At 40.2% G+C, this 22,094-nt stretch overlaps 1 protein-coding gene across 3 annotated transcripts in view; it reads left to right on the forward strand.

The window, feature by feature from the left end:
- The window catches only part of Lrba (LPS responsive beige-like anchor protein), a 561,905-nt gene that overhangs the window by 494,887 nt on the left and 44,924 nt on the right, over positions 1–22,094 (forward strand). For 2 of the 3 annotated variants that reach the window (XM_059265566.1, XM_059265565.1), the window contains exons 48-49: positions 14,976–15,065; positions 19,781–19,973. In XM_059265566.1, coding sequence (XP_059121549.1) covers positions 14,976–15,065; positions 19,781–19,973 — 283 coding nt within the window. The remainder of the gene's footprint in view (positions 1–14,975; positions 15,066–19,780; positions 19,974–22,094) is intronic. The other variant, XM_059265567.1, reaches the window with a different exon arrangement.

Genomic DNA, 22,094 nt, shown 5'->3' on the forward strand with positions numbered 1-22,094 from the left:
TTTTAATTGAAAAATCTACATTAAAAAACATTGACATTTTGCCAGACTTCGTTGTACATCAAAACCGCAATAATGACAAAGTTTCCCTCAATCAACTAAATGAGCATCGAAGTTGTCATTACTGCTCAGTTTTGTGTGTACTCGGGCTCGTCACTTAAGTGAGTAAATAAGTAGTTGAATTACATAGTAGATGATATAAAGCAAAGGATGCATGTTTTCATGTTTTGTTTTGATCTTTAATCCTCGTCAGTGTTTCAGGAACCCTGAGCTTCTCTCTGTCCTTCTGCCTCATGAGTGAACCCATTTCCTTCAGGCCATCTCCACTTTACACCATTACTCAATTTTATTCACTAAGTTTCTTACTAAATGGAAACTTTTTAGAAAGATTAAAAAAGAAAAGGATGGCATAGATTGGGGGGAAAAGCTACATAAAATTACTTGACAGTATGATATATTTTCTATAATAGTTTTATTTAACTTCTAGTAAGATGAAAAGGTTTACTTAGAATGCAAAGAAGCCCATAAAATTCCCAGTATAGGGGAACACTTGACTCAAGGACACATCTTTATAATGTCCAGTAAACTATATTCTGCATACGTTTGTTGTCCTTCTGACTCTGTCTCTGCTAGCATTGTATGTGCTGAGGGCGTCTTTCAGGTTTTCAGTTAGGCAGCCTGCAGTCAAATTCCTCAGTGAGTCTCACTTTCGTGTTTGACACAATGGATGCTCACAGATATTTTGAGGGAAATAGACTTGTGCTTTCCTACCAGATGTACAGCTGACTCAGTCCCTGCATCTCCGGTGGAAGTATAGTTGTTGGGGTCTGAGGAATAACCCACCCTCTGAATGCAGCTGTTAGCTGCACAGTGATGCTATGTTGTTAAGAACTTGCTGTGTGCTCACTGTGCTTACTGTTGGCCTTGGTCACTTCTTTGAAGACATTCCACTTATTTTCCGAAGCAGGCGCCTTTATCTCCTGGCTTCCAGTAGCCAGAGATGGAGGTGTTTAGAAAGAGCACATCAGCGTTCTAGTCAGAGATACTGTTTGAAATTATCCATGAGTGCAGTGCCGCTGAGCGTTACTGAGTGACATTTGTTTTTCTTGGTTGTATCTGCCCTGACTAGCTGGTTTCTTTCAGATTGGCAGCTGGGATTATGCTGTAGTAGATGGACAGCTCCAAGAACTGGAGACTACTAAGTCTGGGGCTGGGCCTCGGCTGAGTGTGCTTGGAATGAATGGGCTCAGCTCTGAAGCCTTAGTAGGAAAATCTGTATCTTTCCACAAATGAGTTTCTTCATGTTCTGCACGTGTATCTCCCTCCATAGCATCGTTTGACAGAACTGCTGGTAAAAATGCTTCTTTCTCTCCTTAACTGTCCCTCTATCCAGTCTTCTCATTGTGTTCTCATTTTTAACCAAGTTTCATTTTATTTAGCCTGCGGCTGTTTTGGACTTTATAGCATTATGAGATGTGTATATATGCCTCCAGCTACCCGATACATTTTTAGTGTTGTTTGGATGTTTATGTTAAAAAGTGTCATGCTTCTTAAATATTTATATTTAGTTAATCTTAAATAATACTAAAATCTTATGAAAAATATGGCCTTGTCATCAAATAGAAATAAGTTTTTGACTGACCTATCAACTGAGATTCCTGGGTTGTTAAAATATATTTCTGACTGTTTCATTCGTGGATAAATTAAGCTTCATAAAAGTATCTCAAACAGTGGCAGACCTTTCTTTAGATTTCTAAGACTTTTTTAGACTTCTTTGTTACTTTAAAAATAAGCTATCCTTGTATACGATATCAAATATAATAGTAAAGAACGTTTATATTTTCTTTTACCAATCTCTTCATCCTTCCATCCCCTGAAGGGAGGGTTACTGCTAGTTTGGTGCGTACGGTCCCAGATTGAACATTTAGATGTTCCTCATAGGCATTTGTATATTCACATGTAGCATATGTAACAATGTGTGTAACAATATATTTTTATTTACATAAGGTCATACTTTAGGTATACTAAATGTGACTAGAATTTTTTTATCAGTATATTCTAGATTGGTTTTCCCATAGGGTACATTCAGCTCAACTCACGTTGTTTGTTTGTTTGTTTGTTTCTTTCTTTCTTTCTTTGTTTCGAGACAGGGTCTCACTGTGTTACCAAGCTGGCCTGGAACTCACAGAGATCCTCTTGCCTCTGCCTCCTAAGTGCTGGGATTAAAAACATGCACCCCTGCTCCCAGAAACTCACTCATTTTAATGGTTAAATACTGTTCCATTATCATCATTAATTTAGGTTATTTTTTTTTTAACTTTTTATTGTTCTAAGAGTATTATAGCAAACACTTTTATATTTAAATGTGTTTGCCTCCATGTGATCTTTTTCTTATGAATATTTACAGATGTGGAATCAGTAGTCCTATCTATAAACATAAAAATCCAACTCCTGAATTTTTAGATATTTTTCTCTATGTCCAGTTTTGCTGTCTTTTAATTCTTAAATGAGATAGACTCACCCGTACTCAATTTCACTTATTTCTCTACTGTCCCCCTCTTTTATGTGTATTACTTACACATTAACTATTCTTTGTCCTATTGTAGCCTCATGTAAAAAATTACATTCCCCCTGAAAGGCTGTTTCCGTTTGTAATGATTATACTCTATGGTGTTTCAGTTCTGTTTGTTATTAGCTGTGTGTTTCTGGGTCACTTAGAATTTAATTTGAGTTAGGCTTTAACTGCCATTTTAAAATTTTTATTGTCCTGTTTTTCCGTTCTGGGGCTCAAACTCAGGTCTTCACATGCTGGGCAAGCACCCTTCCACTGAACTACATCCCAGCCTTTCCGTTTTTAGTTCTGTGAACTTTAGCACTGACTACTAAAAAGTAATGGTTTCTTTCCTTAGGTTGAGCAGTGGAGGCAGGGGTTGGTCAGGTTTGTAAATGGTTTTAACTGACACTCTGCCTGTTTGACTTTTCATCAGCTAGAAATATTATCCAAATAAGGCCATGTGTATTATGTAGACAGTTTCCTCCTTGGGGATTTTCATCTCACTTTTGTCAGATCCTTTGTGTGGACCCTTTCTTTGGCCTTTGCAATTGATGCTATTGAGACTTTTGTCCTTTAAGAATAGAGTGCAAAGTTAAATATATAATGACTCCGTTGTCACTTGGTTCATATTCATGTGATATCAAAGCAAATTTTTCAACAGTGGCTCTGGAAGGTACTGAGGCATCAGCTAGCAAGTCAGACACAGCGAGAACCACAACCTCTTCCCTGGTTTGTGTTCAGATACGGAGAGGGAAAGAGGGAACTTTGCTTAAGTAGTGAGATGCCATGGACCACACCGAACAACTTTCTAGGGCCTAGCTTTGGTGAAGTCAGAAAATGTAAACATATTGACAAAGGTAGTTTGTAAACAAATTATTTAGTTTGTGTTGCCCTTTTCTAATTTTATAGTGCTTTTACATGCAAAAATATAGGACATAAAACGCAATGTCAGAGTTGTGTGCTTTAAAAAGGGGCATACATAATAACTGCAGCCATATGTTCATGTTATTTCTATCCTAACCCCCACCTCAAAGTAAAACTCTGCATTTATTGTTGGTTACTGCATTGTGCTGAGTTAACTTGTTCTCTTAGTTAAATTAAAAAGCTTAGTTCAGAGACTGAGATAGTCTTAAGCAAAAGCCAAATGCATTGTTACTAAGTTAAAACATCCCCCATCTTTCTTGTCTCTGACTATATAGATATGTATGTGGCTGCTTTATATATAGCTATAAAATCACTCAAGTATGTGGTAGTTGGCACAAACACAATATGAATGAGCAGCTTGTTAAACACATGCCCACTTGGAGATCCATTAATAAGGTCTCCAGGTAATATTTGAGATGCTATTTATAAAATTTAAATATGTGACTTTACTGGAATATCTCAAGGTATTTCATGATCTTTTTATTATTCTATATTTCAATATCTGAAATGCTTCTGGGTGGGCTCAGGTTTTATTACAGAAAGTAATAACAAACTATTTACAGAAATAATTGGGAATTGATGAACAAGAATATTATGTAATAACCCAAACTTTTAGCAGAAATGTTTAACTGAATATTTTGCTCAATACCAAGCTGCTCTGCACTGGTCATAGTGAATCTTTTAGGTGTGTCTCTGCTGAATTAAGGTGATGTCTATGGCTATTCACTCGGTAAATATTTACTGCACACCTAACTATATACAAGCCCCAGAAACATAGAAATACTTGGCAGTCTGTATTTTTTAAGAAGACTTATGGTATAAGCATTAAGACGGAAAAATAAATTTAAAACCATTCAATAATTATTACATTAGATAAACAGGGTAGTTCCATTGCCCCAAGAACAATCAGGCAGGGGCACAGATAGTCTAGATGAGGTCAAAAAAGGTCTCACAAAGCCAGAGCGGCCTGAGCCAGCCTTACACAATAAAGAAGGGAGCTCACAGAGAGAGGAAAGGAATACAAAACAAAACAAAAAAAACGAGAACAGAAATATTGTAAGGATTTAAAGGCAAAGGACACTGGTCACATTAGAGGATGTGAGAGGATGCTGGCAGGATCCAAACCACTGTTTGACTATTTCTCTTAAAGGTGGGAAGTTTTTGATTCAACCCTAACCAGACACTATGTTTATGTTTTAAGTCCTTTATATTTTTCCTGCAATAACATCACACACCTGTGGATGGCTTACTCTACCTACTCCCATTCTAAGTGCTTACAGTATCTCAGTTACTCCTTTATTGAGCACCTCAATAAAGTACCCAGAACTGTTATTACAGGTTTCTGATTAAGACACCAAAGGTTAAAAACTCCCTACATCACTCAGCTAATACATGAATGCTGAGATTTGAGCCAAGCCCATCTGATTACACGCTCTGAGTGTCTGGCCCTGGACTCTGCCATTACTTAGTGATCAGGAATGTGGATAGGAGAAGTTTTGTTAGGAAGTCACGTCATCAAATTGCCACTTTAAAACTAAACATCTTGCAAGTTGAGATGTGTTCAACCTCTCAGAAAATCATGAGGGCTGCCAGCTAGTGTTCAGAATTTTGGACATTGTAGTGTGTTTTCATTTTCTGTATAGCCTTAAATTAAAGGTAAAAATTTAAATTTCTAGTAGACAAGTATACTGTCTTATTTTTCAATGAATCTATCTAGCTCATTACCTAGACTAACTCTGTTTGAGATAATCTCAGGCCAAAGATGTTATTTTCAACGAAGTTGGTTAACAGGTAAATTGAGATTCATTACCCCATATCAAAATAAGAATTTTATATAACAAATTTTGAGAAAAGATCTTTGAAAGTAAAGCTCTGAATTTGAAGATGAGTTCATTAATAACAGGTTATGCATTTGATATTGTTAAGCTACCCTCTTACCAACTCACATTACTGAACTTCATACAGGTCTAAATATCTGTATATGTCCTATGATTTCCAACCTCAATTAAAGCCCCACATTCCCTACATTGTCTGTTGCTCTATTCCAAAGGCTGTATGGAAACGTGAGAGAGAACTGTAAACAGACTTACCCAAGGGGCCTTTTCAGATCACACATAATATTCCTCCATGAATTCTCACTGTACCTTAACAGTCACTGCTGTAGTGAGACACTGGAGTATTGTCATGTCCCTCAAGGGATTTGGGACTGGAATTACTGCCTCAGTGACTTGTTTCAGCACTGCCCACAGAGACCTATTTGGTCTCCATGGTAGCAGACATGCATCTTCACTTAATGCTCCCCATCATCTACCATGCTCTCATGTTGCCCTCATCAAGAATAATCCTCAGGTCTGGGGAGATGGCTCAATGTTTAGGAGCTCATGTTCTCTTTTAGAAGACCAGGGTTCAGTTCTCACAACTGCCTATAACCCCAGCTGACCTCTGAGAGAGAGAGAATGTGTGTACAACATGTACATGAACGCACGTGCGCACACACACACACAGAGCAATCACTTACACAAATGTATACACATAAAAAATAAATATTTTGGGGTTGGGGATTTAGCTCAGTGGTAGAGTGCTTCAAGCGTAAGGCCCTGGGTTCGGTCCTCAGCTCTGGAAAATAAATAAATAAATGATAACAAACAAACAAAAAATAAACAAATAAATGCAAATTTTCCTGGGTGTGGTAATGCTCACCTTTAATCTCAGCACTTGTGAAGCAGAGGCAGGCAGATCTCTGTGAGTTCGAGGCCAGCCTGGTCTACAAAGCGAGTTCTAGGACAGCCAAGGATGTTACACAAAGAAACCCTGTCTCAATAAATAAATAGCTAGATAGATGAATGAATAAATAAATAAATAAATAAATAAATAAATAAATAAATAAATAAATAAATCTTTTTAAAAAAAAAAAGAATTTTCTTCATTTCTCAAATCTGGTTTTGTTTGCACAGAACCCTAGACAAGTCAGGTAGTTCCTGAGCTAGCTTGTTGTACCTAGCACTCAACAGATCCTTTTGTTCCATAAGCACTGTGCATGAGGCATTGTTCTCTCGACTGTGCATCACAGAAACACATGATACTCTGGCCCCTCCGGTGTACTGAAGAGGCAGAGGATTCACTCTGTGAAAGATAATGTTTCTGGTAAGGCCAGATCAGGTACATGCTCTTGTAGCTGGAGAGCTTCTCTCCAGGTCCCACCAAGCCCCCGCAGTCCCACAACCCATGTATAAAATAATCACTCAGACGCTTATATTACTTATAAACTATATGGCCATGGCAGGCTTCTTGTTATCTACTTCTTTTATCTTAAATTAACCCATTTCTATTCATCTCTAAGTTGCCACGTGGCTCGTGGCTTACCGGTACCTTACATCTTGTTTGTCATGGCGGCTCCCTCTGCCTTCCTGTTCCCTCAGTTCTCCTCTCTGTTAGTCCCCCTTATACTTCCTGTCTGTCTACTGGCCAATCAGTGTTTTATTTATACAGAGCCATATCCACAGCATGCTCTGGTCAGCAGTATGAGCAAGCAGTAAGAAAGACTTCCCTGTCTAGCTTTATGCCTTCATCTGTTAAGCACTGGGAACCTCAAATGGCATTGGTCACAGAAATATCATACCAAGAGGAGTTTAGAAGGGACCAAGTAAAGAGACCATCACAACACCCAGTGGTTGAAATTATAGGGACTCAGATTCAGAAGAGAAGTAAGAGAACCTTACAACTGATTATATGTTAAAGAGAAAGGGTATCATTTAAAATGTTCTGAGATTCTGAGCATACAATCACCAGCTTGAGGGATGCCAGAATAAAATGAAGTTTTCTAGATCTTAGCATGTTTATTTTAGGCATGAGATGGCATATAGCATATAGCAAACAAAGGCATGGGTGAGCACTCTCTACAGGGGCACAACCCACTGGGTTTGGATTTGGAGATGTTTCCAACAAGAGTAAAGTTTGAAGCCTAGTAGAAATCCTTTCTAGGAGAGGAGGTCTCAGTTGAGAGCATTGGCATGCCCAAGAAGGGAATTTGCAGTGATGAGTTAGTTTGTACGTAGGAATGAAGTTAGCAAAAGATCAAGAGTAAAAGAGAATAGATCTAATGTAAAACCAAAGAAGCTGCGGAAGAGAGTGAAGAAACAGTTGTAACCAACACAAATCACTACTACAGGGGTAGTTACGCATGAAAATGGCGGGTGAATTTTAAAATGATAGGGAGAATCTAGACTGGTTGGCGGACACAGGATGTGACTGTGCAGCTTGAAGATCATAGTCGTTAAAGTGTTCTCAGTTACTGTTGCACTCAAGAAGACCTTTCCTACTTTTTTCACCTTTGACTAACTCAACATTAGTCAAGAAGCAAAACATTTAGGTCTAAGAATACTTGATACCTTGAGGACTTGGAAAGAAACTGATTATTATTTAATCTATCATTACTCTGTTATTGATAGGAAAATCACACTATATTGTGCCACTTAAAACAGTCTGTGTTGTTTACTTTTCTCACTGCTGTGGCAAAATGCCTAACAAAAGCAACTTGAAAGAAGGGTTTGTTTGGCTTTAGGTTTTGAGCCTATGTTCTATTGTGATGGAGGTAGGGCTGTAATGTAGCTGGCCACACTTTTTCTGTAGTCAGGAAGCCGAGAAAGATGAATGCTGGTGTTCAGCTCCCTTCCTCCTTTTCTGCTTTCTATTCAGTCAAAGCCTGGAACCACAGAATGGTTCCATGCACATTCATGGTGGGGTTTGCAGGCTCAGTTATGCCTTTCTGAAAATACCCTCACAAACATGGAGAGGGTGCATTTCCATGACGACAGTAAAGAGTGGTCATCCCACGAGCATTTCCTCAGTGCTCAGTGGTGTGCTGGCTCTATCAAAGTGGACATTTCAGAGCCAGGAACTGTGCTACTCATCTGTAATCCCAGCACTTCAGAGGCAGAGACAGAAGATCATGACTTAGAGGGCAACCTAGACTGCCTTTTGTGACCATCTTCAAAATAAAACAAAACAAAAACTTTCTAAAATGTTTAAAAGAAAAAAATTGAAATTTTTGAAAGTTATCTCACCAGCTGTATCTTTTCCCAGTTGTGTTTTGTTTTGTTTTCAAATAGTGTATGGAAAGTCCTAGGAATATTCCTAGAGCCTCATGCATGCTAAGCATGTCTCTTAGTTAGGGTTTTTATTGCTATGAAGAGACACCATTACCACAGCAACTCTTATAAAGAAAATATTTATTGGGGTGGCTTACGGTTCAGAGGTTCAGTCCATTATCATCATTGTTGGGAGCATGGCAGCATCAGGCAAATGTGCTGGAGAAATAGCTGAGAGTATTACATCTTGAAGGCAACAACAGGAAGTCGATGGATAGTCACACTTAGGAAGCTTGAACAAAAGAGACCTCAAGCCTGTCCCCACAATGACACACTTCCTCCATCAAGGCCATACCTCCTACTAGTGCCACTCCCTTTGGGGGCCATTTTCTTTTAAACTATCGCATTCCACTCCCAAAAGCTTATAGCCATATCATAATGCAAAAAAGAAAAAGAAAAATGCATTCAGTCCAGCTTTAAAAGTTCCCATAGTCTACTATTAGAGTCTCACCAATGTTTTAAAGTCCAAAATTCAAAGTCTCTTCTGAAATTCATGCAATCTCTTAACTGTAATCACCTGTAAAAATCAAAATAAAAAAGTAGATTACATACTTCCAACATATAATGGCACAGGACATACATTACCATTTGAAATCACAGGGAAGGGAGCATAGCAAGGAAATACTGAAACAAAGCAAGACCAAAAATCAGCTGGGCAGACTCCAAACTCTGCATGTCCATCCATATCTGATGTCAAAATGCTCTTCAAATCTCCAACTCTGTTCAACTTTGTTGACTGCAACACACTTCTTTCTCTTGGGCTGGTTCCACCTTCCACCCCCATTAGCAGCTGTCCTCGGCAGGTAACTCATGATTCTAGCATCTCTAACATCTTGGGTTCTTCCAGGCAATCCAGGCTTCAACTTCAGAGCTTCACACAGTGGCCTCTTCCATTCAATAACACCCCTGACACATGCGACCTTATTCCATAACTCCTTTCTTCTATCCTTAACTCTAAACCCAGAGCCACATGGCCAAAGCTGCCAAGTTCTGCTCCTTGCTGGGCCCCCTCATTCAATTATATCTTCACCAGCTTTCTGTCCTTCACTGACTAAGCTTGGCTGTCCTGAAACTTTCTCTGTAGACCAGGCTGGCCTCAAACTCAGAGGTCTGGCAGCATCTGCTTTCCCAGTGCTGGGATTAAAGGTGTACCCCACCATACCCAGCTCTAAGCTTTTTTTTTTAGTTCCTTTTCACAAGTTGGAAACTTAGCTGGGTGAGATCTTGCCCTGAGGTCACCACTCCCTATATTCCATTTCTTAATCTGTTCATCTCCATGAGCACAGAATGTAGCTCCATTTCTTGGTGCTCTTTTCTCCTCAAAATTTTTATTTTGTATTTTACCTTGCTCAACTTGCTCTTTTTCATTATAAATCTTCATTAGAGTTACCACTAAAAACCACACAAACAGAGTCTATACTAGGCTGTTTTGAGATTTGCTCTGCCAACAGAATTAATCCAAAATTCTTCACTTTAGCCTCAGGCAGACAAAAGCTACTTCCTCCACCAGACTATCACAAGAATGATTTCTGTGTAAATACTAAAATTCTTCTTTTCTGAAACATCTTGAGGTAGACTCTCCACAGTTCATTAAATCACACTCAGCACCACTTGTCTTCCATGCTCCTGCTAGTATGACCATTAAGCAATGCTTAAAGCATTCTACTGCTTTTTAACCCAAAGTACCCAAGTCCATCCTCCAAACAAACACATGGTCAGGTCTATCACAGCAATACCCCAGTCCCTGGTACCAACTTCTCTCTTAAGGTTTTTACTGCTGTGAAGAGACACCATGACCACAGCAACTCTTAGAAAGAAAACATTGAATTGGGGTGGCTCATTTATAGTTTCAGAGGTTCAGTCCATTATCATCAGGGTAGGGAACATGGCATACGGGCAGACGTGGTGCTGGAAAATAGCTGAGAGTGCTACATCTTGAAGGCAACAGGAAGTCGATGGACAGTCACACTGAGGAAACTTGAACAAAAGAGACCTTAAGGCCGCTCCCACAGTGACACACTTCCTCCAACAAGGCCACACCTCCCTTTGGGGGCCATTTTCTTTAAAACTATCACAACGTGTTCCACCCCTGAACTATACCCCCTGACTCTATATCTCTTTAGTTCAAAACAGTATCAAGTGAAAGACATTTTATGTTGTATTAAGACAGATACATGAAATTCTGTCTGTATTAAAGGTGTATGTGGTATTGGGTCATGGTGATTTAGCATGTCTGTGGTCATAGCATTATTGGCCATTGTCTTAGTTGCTTTTCCTGTCCCTGTTATAAAATGCCTTGACAAAAGCACCTAAGGAAAAAGAGTTCAAAGGCACGGTAGCAGGACGTTGAGATACTACATCTACAGTTAAGAAACTGCAACTCAGGAATGTTGGTACTCAGCTCACTTTCTCCTTTCTATGCAGCCAGGACTCAAGCCAGGGAGTGATGCTGCCCACTATAGACTCCGTGTTCCCACTTCATTAACCTAATCAGGGGAATCCTTCACAGGCATGCCTAGAAGATAACCTATCATCAGACATTTCTCACTGGTGTCCTCAGAGGCTTGCCTCATAGGTGACTCTAGATCCTGTAAAATTGATAGTCAACTTACCCATCATAGTCATGCTCTCGTGGGGATGTTCTTCCATATGTCAGTCCACTACTTTCCCACCTACCCACCTCTCCCTGTGCCCTTTCTGCCTTCTTCCTTTCTCATTTAGATAGATTCTCAAGTATAACCGTTCCTCCTGGTTTAGCTCTGGGTCTCTTTGTGTGTGTTTCTCCTGTGTTCTTCCTGAAGTGTAATCAGTGAGTGTTTCAATCTGTGGTCCAGAGCCCTGAGCCTTACTCACTATATACACCCTGTTTTCTATACATTGAGGTTTCGTGTAAGATTTCATTTCAGAGAGAGGGAAGGGAGGGGGAGAGAGCACATACACAAGACAGCAAAACCGAAGCAGGTGGCTTCAGTTTCTCTTTGGGATGAGTAATACCCAAATCAACACCCCATCTGTCACCTCAGAGCCAGGCTTGGACTTTCTTTTGCATATTTGACTGCAAATTCCATGAGGTTGACAAGTTACTATCTTTCTCCTGTCATATAGACCTGTCAAACTGGTCTATACAACAGAAACCCCTACTTCTGCTCATTGCTTTACTACTCTCTGAAACTGGAAGCTAAGACAAAAAGAAAGCGAGAGAGTTCTGTCTTTTTACTTCAGTGCTCAAAGTCATCGGTCTCTACAACCTATTGATTTTTAAGATGTAATTTTCACACTCACCCTTTGTTTCTGTCACATAGCTTCTGCAGGATTAAGGTGCTCAACTCAGCTTTCTGACTGCTCTGTAAAGCTCGGAAGAGATCACTCTGTCTGTGGACTCTTAGCCCAAAAATATACTTCAAAATCCAAGCCATATTTCAATTTTCTAGAATGCCAGCCACCATTATGAGCCTTCACAAAGACTCAAAACGTTTCTTCCTTCCCTGTTTCAGCTGTATTGAATGACCACACTGAATCCCAAACTTAGTAACAACAGACAGCATTTGATTTAGTGCTTTATAGCATTAATGTACTAAGTACAATGCTGAACTTCACACACATCATCTATTAACTTTCCAAACAGTTCTGTGAGCAAGGTATTGTGATTGCCTCTGTTTTCTAGAAGGAGAACAGAGATTAATCTATTTGCCCAAAGCCAGATAGCTGGGGCTAAGTGCAGAGCACTGAAACAATGTGTTCTCTCTCTCTCTATCTCTCTCTCTCTCTGTCTCTCTCTCTGTCTGTCTGTCTGTCTGTCTCTCTCTCTCTCTCTCTCTCTCTCTCTCTCTTGCGCGCGCGCGCACACACACACACACACACAAATGGGGTTTTTTTTTTGCAATTTTTTTCTTTTCTTTTCTTTTTTTTTTTTTTTTTGATAATTTGACAGTGAGGTTTTTTAGTGTGAACTTGGTAGGTCCTGTTAAAATGTCAAAAGAAAGAGTGGACACACAAACCAGCCCTTGCCTCATTATGCTGTCCTATTACTGCATCTAAACACACTCTGTTCAGTGAAATGTTGGTGATGACATAATAGATAATTCATACGTTTTATACTTACCTTTCATCTGCAAGTTTATGTTTTTCTTGTGCTCAGCCTCATCCGTAACACCTTACGGTGTGCCTAACAGATGAGGAAACAGGAGTGCTAAAGGATTGACAGGTTGGTCTAGAAAAGAAAGCTGCTTAGGTGCAAGTTTTGACTGTGCCATTTAATTATCTTAAGCTAGATAGCCAGGATCTCTTTCACTTTCCTTACCTATAAAATGAACACAATAATGTTATGATAAAATTTAAAGTGACTTCGGAAAATTCCGGGGAAAGTAAATTCCAAACAAGTAGTTGTTAGCTGCCCTCGGGGACTATTTGTTGACTCCATATTGAAGATCTAATTTATGCAAAGCACTTTGCCCTGGTGTTCATCCAAACATCACTTAACCTTTTATTGTTAGTTTATAGGTAAGAACATTTAAACTTGGGTTAGGAAACAGCATTAGCTCACAGGGTTTGTGGATGTTGTGAGTACAGAATTTGACCATTGCCCATGCTGGCTTTGCCTCCCCAATTTGTTCTCACAGAGATGCTGTCACGTATTTTTCATCCTCTGCAGGTTTTAAAGCTTGCCTTTACTCACTAGACAGATTGTTTCAAAGTATTATTCAACTTTCCAACTACATTCACTCTTCTTCCTATGGGAGGAATATATTCTTTCTTTATTTATTTATTTTTTATTTATTTATTTTTATTTTACATACATTGGTGTTTTGCCTACATGTATGTCTGTGTGGGGATATCAGATCCCCTGGAACTGGAATTGCAGGTAGCTTTGAGTTGCCATGTGGGTGCTGGGAATTGAACCCGGGTCCTCTGGAAGAACATCCAGTGTTCTTAACTGAATAAACAGTAAGACCTAAGCAGTAGGTCAGGTGTGTGTGGTTCAAGGCCAGCCTGAACTGCTTAGTGAGACCCTGCTGGGAGGGAGGAAGAAAGGAGGGAGGGAGAGATGGACCTAATGAAACTATATATTTTGTGCATTTCCTGATCACTGAATGCATAAATGAATAAATGCTTTCATTGTTTCTACAAGGTCCTTGTAAAGACCATTAGAGTTCTCCTCAGCATATTAAAGTTTGAAATTAGTATTGGATAATGATTGTATTTCCTTGTTTATGATCTATTAAGTGTTTTACAGCATGAAGGTCCTATTGAGCATACAGAAATTGAAAACCTACTCTCTTAGGGATTACAGTTACAATATTTACAAGGTGAACATATATTTTCTTACGGATTTAAGGGATTCTTTTTTCTATCTTTTAGTCCTGGAGTTAAGACTGGACTGCTTTGCTGGTATCCAAGGGCCCTGTGTATTCTGGCTTCCTTTCTCATCACAAGTCTTTGAGCGTTTATTCATACACTCAGATTAGAGATCCAGGGCAGATATAGAGGGCCTCCTTTCATAGCTACTGTGTTTTCATGGGAGGAGAGACATAAACAAGTAAACAAAGTAGCTAGATAACTATAGCTCTGTCTGGGTCTTCGGGGCAGGAGTCTTCTCCCATGTTCAGGGGGCTGGGAAGTAGTCACCTGTGCCAAGTGGACAATAAGAGCATAAAATAGGGTATGTTTTGCAAAACACACACACACACGCACACGCACACGCACATACACACACACACACACACACACACACACACACACTCCTTCCCCAAAGGGCACACACATGCTGTTCTGCTTAGTTGGTCCTGGCTGCACTGTCTCATGCTGGGACACAGCATACGGCTTTTACTTTGTTATTTAGCCTGAGGTTCAGAGAGACTGTCAACAATAACGATCTTCCTGTGGCAGAAGTCATGCAGTGTCAGGCCATTTTTCTAGGTACTGTACTGGGTTTGGTTTTTTCACTCTCTTTCTACTTGCAGGTTGAATGGAGACTAGAATCAAGGCAGCAGCAGTTTTTCTAGCTGCCTGTAAAAGAGCAGCTAATCGTTGATCCAGATGATACAAGTGGAAAATGAAAAGCAAGAAGACAGTAACAAAGCAAAGAGGGATGCTTTCTTATTGTAATAGCTCCTCTCTGTTTCATGCCACTGAGAAAGATGAGAAAGATTGTAGTTTTGTAGAAACTTCCACCGTACTGCAGGGTGATCTCGGCCTCAAGTGCCCTGGCCAGGTGCCTAGGTCCCCTGTGGAAACATGGGTTGATTTTCAACATGAAACTAGAAACAAGTATGAAGTAACACTTTGGGTGGCACTTGTTCTCGTGCCTGTAATTAACTTCTCTAAACCCTCACACTTGTCTGTGCCCCTTTCAGGCCGTTGAAGCTCAAATCCGAAGTTTTGGACAGACACCTTCTCAACTGCTCATAGAGCCCCACCCTCCCCGAGGTTCGGCCATGCAGGCGGTGAGTGCCGTTTCCGCTCTTCTTCAGCTCGTACCTGCTGTTCACACCAGTCCTCACCAGCATGAGATCTCCACCACTCCTGGGCCTGCTCACAACCAGCAAACACTGCCACATTCTCCCCTGGAGTCCTGAGAAAGTACACAGCTACAGTGCTCTCATATTTCATCAGCTCGTGGGTTTTGTTGCAAGGTTCAAAGGGACACAATTGTCATGTCTCCTCACTGGAGAATAAAGGACTCCACGTGGAAAATTTTAATTTTTTTTCTAGTTGGGTCCTGTTTCGTGATTTGTTTTGCTACTGTGTTTATTTTTAACATCCCACTGTATTTTCTAATTTCAGAATTTTTTTTTCAACTTTTTTTTTTTTTAATTTTTATTTTGCAATACAATTCAGTTCTACATATCAGCCACGGATTCCCTTGTTCTCCCCCCCTCCCTCCCCCCTCACCTTCCCCCCAACCCGCCCCCCATTCCCACCTCCTCCAGGGCAAAGCCCTCCCTGCAGACTGAGATCAACCTGGTAGACTCAGTCCAGGCAGGTCCAGTCCCCTCCTCCCAGGCCGAGCCAAGCGATCCTGCATAGGCCCCAGGTTTCAAACAGCCAACTCATGCAATGAGCACAGGACCCGGTGCCACTGCCTGGATGCCTCCCAAACAGATCAGGCCAATCAACTGTCTCAACCACTCAGAATTTTAAAGTTATTCCTATGTATAGGTTCACTGAAGGTCAGAACCTGGAGGAGAAGGAATGAATGGGAGTTTGGCACACACAAACCTAGATAGCTTAAACAGTGGTTGATTGTTTCCTGTGATTCAAGACACTCATGCGCATGTCTTACACTCTTTTCACACTGGCTCATTAAGTCACCAGTGGGAGTGGCCTGAGAATGGCGGCCCCTCTTTCTGTGTGGACTTACATCTCTTGGGTCACTCCCATGGGAGATCAGTAGCTGGTGAAGCTTCGTGATCCCTGCTTTGAACTCATACGTCATATATGCCAAATTTCATTGGTCAAAACAAGTCACAAGCCAGCCTAGAATCAGGACTTGGGCAGCAAAATGATGTGGCTATTCTGCCTTTAGTTTCTGAACTATGTCTTGGGGGGGGGGGGGGAGTTTTGCCAAACCAACAAATTGATTCACATGATGGAAATATTTTTAAAAACTGACTATAGGTATTTTTTTCTTGCATTATCCCTCATAAAACAGTTTGCTCCTTACTGTTCTAGATCTAGACTAGAGACCATAAAATCTATATGCATTAATCTTATGAACAACTTAAGATAAATCTAAATTCCATGCTGTGTCTCAGAGATGGTGGTATTGTGACAGATGTAGGAAGGTAAGATGGACATCCAGGAGGACCTGAGACAGAGGTGATGCCCTGCTGGCTGGCCTCTGATCTTTTTTCTCTCTCCTTCCTTTTTTCTGTCTCTTTTTCTTTCTTTCCTCTTAATGCCTTTTTTCTTCCTCCAAGAGTTTTCCCTTTTTTTCTATAGTAATGTGACTTGGCCATAATAGACTACAAACATTTAAAAAATTATTTGTATTACCATTTCTCTGGTGTTTTTAAACCAGTGAAATCAGATTTAAGTGAACTTCAAGGGTGACTCTAGTGCACAGCAAGACACACAAAGAACACATGTTTAGCAAGAACAATGAGAGATAATGCCGTAAGTGTAGGAAGAATGATTTACATTTGGGCATATGGATTAGTTTTGCCAATCGCTTGGGATGGGACTTGGGCTGCTGGGTGATGGCTCATAGAAACCCTTGCACTGCTCCACTGACTTGCTCCAGGGTGACTGCATAGCTGTGGCTCCTGGGCCTGTGTACCATTTCTCCCTTGTGGCAAAAGATAATTGGTTCCTGGAGGCAGATCTGTAGGGTAGAAGGCCCTTATTATCTTTATCCTTTGAGTTGAATATCTGAACTCCTTTTCAGAACTGTACAAATTCTATTTTTAATCTGATACATAAGTGGGTAGCAAAGAAAGGAACATTAAAAAGAAACCAGTTTTCAGCAAACATACCATTAATCTGGGGAGGCTGAATGAGATTTGGCTAGCTGTTTCCTACTTTTTCTCAGCCTGGCTAGCAGAAGCTCCTAGGATTAACAAGAGTTCTCAGTTTATCTACATTGACACAGGCCAGCCCAGCAGGACAGAGCATGCTCTCCTTCCCAGAGTTCCTGTGGTGGCTTGCTGAGCTGCATCCTCAGGCTGGAGCATGTTCTCCTTCCTAGGATATACTGGAGCTCCCAGAGTTCTGCCTGAAGAGCTAACTGGAGGGACGGAGGGTTGTAAGCAGTAGTGAACAGTTGTAGAAGTTGAGTCTATTGCTTGCTGTGGAAAGTATCTTGCCCTTGCCACATAGCCAAGAGTTGGCCCAAAGATTCACTATGTAAACATGATGGTCTTCCTACACACTGGGTTGTTTTTTTGTTTGTTTTCTTCATGCTTTTTAAGGCTAGAAATATCAATTTAAGCCTAATAATATTTACAGTATGAGCTGCTAATCTCAGAAAAATGTAGGAACTTCCTTTCAGGGAGACTTTATGATTATGTTTACTCTGATTTTCTCTGAGTTTATAAATTGACTTTAGTAAATCTTTTTAAACAATATAGCTGAAAAATAAGGCTGGAGAGGCAGAAATGGTCTTCATTTGCTCTCACTGGGTTTTTAAAAAGCTTGCTTCTGGGACATTGTCATTGTTCTTCCTCATCTTCTAGATCTAATTTCATAAAAACCATATAAATAGATCTTTGTATAAAAGATTACTGATATCAGGTTTTTGTTTTGTTTTGTTAGAATTAAGGGCCTGCTTTTTATTGATTGATTGTTTTTACTAACATTCAGATGCGTTTCCATCCAACTGCCTCCCACCATACACACATATGAATATAGCAGAAATTAAAGCCACCTCGTGCTGTGATAAGTGCAGGAGCCATAATATCCACCAGGTGTAGTAATTAGCAGGCACACGAAGGCTGCCTATTTGTCTGGGTTTGCTGCTGTTGCTGTATCCCCCTGTGTTTTCACACCATCAGATAGTTGGATTTAATTGAGGCCACATCAGATGAGGCATTACTGACACCTTTAATTGAATGAGCATCCAGGGAGGATTAACTCATAATATTGATTGGCTTTTAGCCACTTGCTCAGAAGGGTGTCTGGGTAGCTTATTAGTTGCCTTTATTTACACCTTTATGCAAAGAGTGCAAATAGGAAATCTTAGTGCAATATGTTTTTCTAAGTACTCTTAATAACTTTTTTAAAAGGACTGATAATAAAAATGCAAATGTATTTAATTTTTTATTAGCAGTTCTGAATAAATGTGTTAAATATATGTGCCTTCACATTTACATATACCTGGTGTTTTGAAATATGACGGTAGGAAAGCAGCCAGAAGCATTTCATCAAAGTGTTTCGGTTCTGAATGATACTAATCAGCTATTAGAAAATAGACATGGTCGGAAAGAATGCTGAAAATGCACAGTGCAATTACTGTGTGATAGCAGAGGACCACAGAGGACAAATAAAGCCAATAAATTAGAGCAATGTTTTATGTGTCTTCGGTTATGACATACGGGCTATAGGAATGATCCAAATCCTTAGGAGTCTTCAAGATTTATTTTGCTGCTGATTATTAGAGAGTATTTTGCATAGTATTTTAAATTAATTTCTGACTCTTCTAAGGACAGATCAAAAATGTCTTGAGCTTTAAGAGTTTTTGTTGTTGTTTATAACTGAGAGGGAAACAAGCATCAGTATTTCTCTTTATCCTATTTATGGCTTATGTACTATACCAACATATTTTTACAGCTACATGTACATTGCTTTGAAACAACTTTATAACTAAGTTTACATATTACATCCATAAACTCTCCACTATAATAATAAATGCATGCTTCCTACTTTGAAAACCTATATTTGTTTTAATCATTTCTGTCTCAGTTGTCAAAAATCTTCCTGCTCAAGGCTTACTTTTGATTGTCTTTGGAAATTACCTTAGCTTGCTTTCATATCATTTGCCTATTCTCATTCTTTTTATTTTTGTTTAAAATAAAAAGATCACTGGGTGACACATAATAGCAACTGGAATGGATTAATACAGGCCCCAATGCTTTGAATCTAAATCACACCCATCTCTTAGTATTGCATGACAGTAAGCAAGGAAAGGGAGCCAATAAAATTTGTAGACTTTTCTTTTAAATATTTATTTAATGTACACTGATGTTTTGCCTATATATACTCTGTGTAAGGATGTCAGAGTCCCTAGAACTGGAGTTACAGACAGTTGTGAGCTGCCATGTGGGTGCCGGGAATTGAGTCCTCTGGAAGAGCATTCAGTGATCATAACTGCTAGGCCATCTCTCTAGCCCAAATTTGTAGACTGTTAAAGTATTCGGTTAATGCATCCTACTTTAGTCACCAAAAATATCAACATGAGCTGAAGATGTAGTTCAGTGGTAGAGCATTTGCTTAACATGTTAGAGGCCCAAAATTCAGTCTCTAGTGCTTGAAAAAAAAAAAGTGCTAATGCCATAGGCAAAGCAAGCCAATGCTAAGCACAGTTGTGCAAAACTTTCTGAACACCACATTTCTTCTTGCAGCCTGTTTTAACATGATCTTCCTCTTCTTCTCCCGTATCCTCTCTCTCTCTCTCTCTCTGTCTTCTCCTTGTTTACTTGGGTCTTGTCTGTCCACTCAACAGTATCTCCTCCTGCAGAGTCCATTGATGTTCACAGACCAAGCCCAGCAAGATGTCATCATGGTCCTAAAGTTCCCTTCCAACTCCCCTGTGACCCACGTCGCGGCCAACACCCAGCCAGGTTTGGCAACTCCTGCTGTCATCACTGTCACTGCGAACAGGCTCTTCGCTGTGAACAAGTGGCACAACCTTCCTGGTGAGTGAGAAAGACAGACTTTGAAACATTAGTCTCAGTAAAAATGGTGGGTAGTTTAAAGGTTTAAAGAGATCCCTCCTGAGGCGTATAGTGTAAATGTTATGGTTTCTCTTTGATCCTTGTCAATAAATACTGTTTCTAACATAGTATTTTTTTTCTAACAAAATATTTTAGTATAATGGTACTCTGTGTTATGCCTGTAAATGGCATATGTTTATCAGGTAACCACTTCCCAAATCATTCATTTGGATTACATCTGACAAAAAACTGTCTTTTGTCTAGAATCTACCAGAAGTTCTACTTTTTTTGCTCTTTTGAAGCTCTGATGATCAAACCTGAAGTCCTATACAGCAAATGCCATTCCAGTAGTTAAAGCTCTTCCCCCAACTAATAGGTTTTCTGTAAAACGCAAAAATAGGTTTCTCTGCCAACGCAGTAAGCCAGATCAGGCTGAAGTGAAAAAGTGAAAGAACAGATTTATTTTGAGAAAAGCAACTCCCGTTGAGTCCTCCAGTCCCCAGAGACTGAGGTGGGAGAAGGAGCAGGAGAAAAATCACACAGCCGAACTAAAGCAGGGTGCTTATGCACCCTTTAGGAGAGGGGTGATGAAGTTTCCACCACAAGCTGGGTTGTGCCCAATTATAATGCTTTGGGCGAGGACTTGGGCCACCGGCAACTTCAGGGGAGGAGCCACCACAGCCTCCAAGAATGCGGAACTGGGCTTTTTGGTGACTCTTCTCCTTTGGAGATTCTCTGAGAGGAAGTGCAAGGTTTGAAGAGAGAGAAATGAGGCTTTCCAGATCAAACAGGAATGAGTTGGAGATTTCAAACTGAACACCAACCCTATCCTTTTATTCATGGCTTGGTAGAATTTGTTGTGGAGCATATAAATTACAGAGTACAAATACTGCATACCCGTTAGTATGTCTTCTTCCACTGAGTGCTAAATAGCCATATTCAACTGAAATAATTGTTAGAATCCAAAACCATCTATCTTAGTTAAGATTTCTATTGCTGTGAAGAGATACCATGACCACGGCAACTCTTATAAAGGAACAGCATTTAATTGGGGTGGCTTGCATTTCAGAGGTTCAGTTCATTATCATCATGGTGGAGAGCATAGTGGTGTGCAGGCAGACACATCTTGATATGCAGGCAACAGGAAGTAGTCTGTCTCACTGGGAGTAGCTTGAGCTTTGGCTTCAAAGCCCACTCCCACAGTGACATACTTCCTCCAACAAGACCACACCTACTCCAACAAAGCCATACCTAATAATGCCACTCTCTTTGGGGGCCATTTTTTTTTTCAAACCACCACATTCTACTCCCTGGCTCTCAAAGGCTTATAGTCATATCATAATGCAAAAATGCATTCAGTCCAACTTCAAAAGTCCCCATAGTCTGTAACAGTCTCAAACTTGTTTCAAAGTCCAAATTCCAAAGTCTCTTCTGAGACTCATGGCAATCTCTTAACTGTAATCCCTTGCAAAATTAAAACCCAAAGCACATCACATACTTCCAACATATAATGGCACAGGACATACATTACCATTCCAAAATGTAGGGAAAGGAGCATAGTGAGGAAATACTGGACTAAAGCAAGACCAAGAATCAGTTGGGCAAACTCCAAACTCTGCATCTCCATGTCTTATGTCAAAGTACTCTTCATATCTCCAGCTCCTTTCAGCTTTGTTGGCTGCAACACACTTCTTTCTCTTGGGCTGGTTCCACTCCCTGTTAGCAGCTCTCCTCGGCAGGTATCCCACAATTCTGGCAACTTCAACATCTTGGGGTCTCCAAGGATACTCCTAACACATTCAGGCTTCAACTTCACGGCTTCACACAATGGCCTCGCTAGGCCTCCAAGGATACTCCTAACACATACCTGTCCTCGGTGGCTTCCTTAGTCTCAGAGGAAGATTCCATAATACCTTTCTTATATCCTTGACTCTAAATCCAGAACCATGTGGCTGAAGCTGCCAAGTTCTGCTGCTTGCTGTGGCTGAAACACAGCCCCCTTGTTCAATTACATCTTTACCAGCTTTCTGTTTCCATGGTTTTCTTTACTGCCTAAGCTTGACTGTTCTGGAACTTGCTCTGTAGACCAAAGTGGCCTCAGAC

This window comes from Peromyscus eremicus, chromosome 6 (genome assembly GCF_949786415.1).
Source record: "Peromyscus eremicus chromosome 6, PerEre_H2_v1, whole genome shotgun sequence".
Classification (NCBI taxonomy): domain Eukaryota; kingdom Metazoa; phylum Chordata; class Mammalia; order Rodentia; family Cricetidae; genus Peromyscus; species Peromyscus eremicus.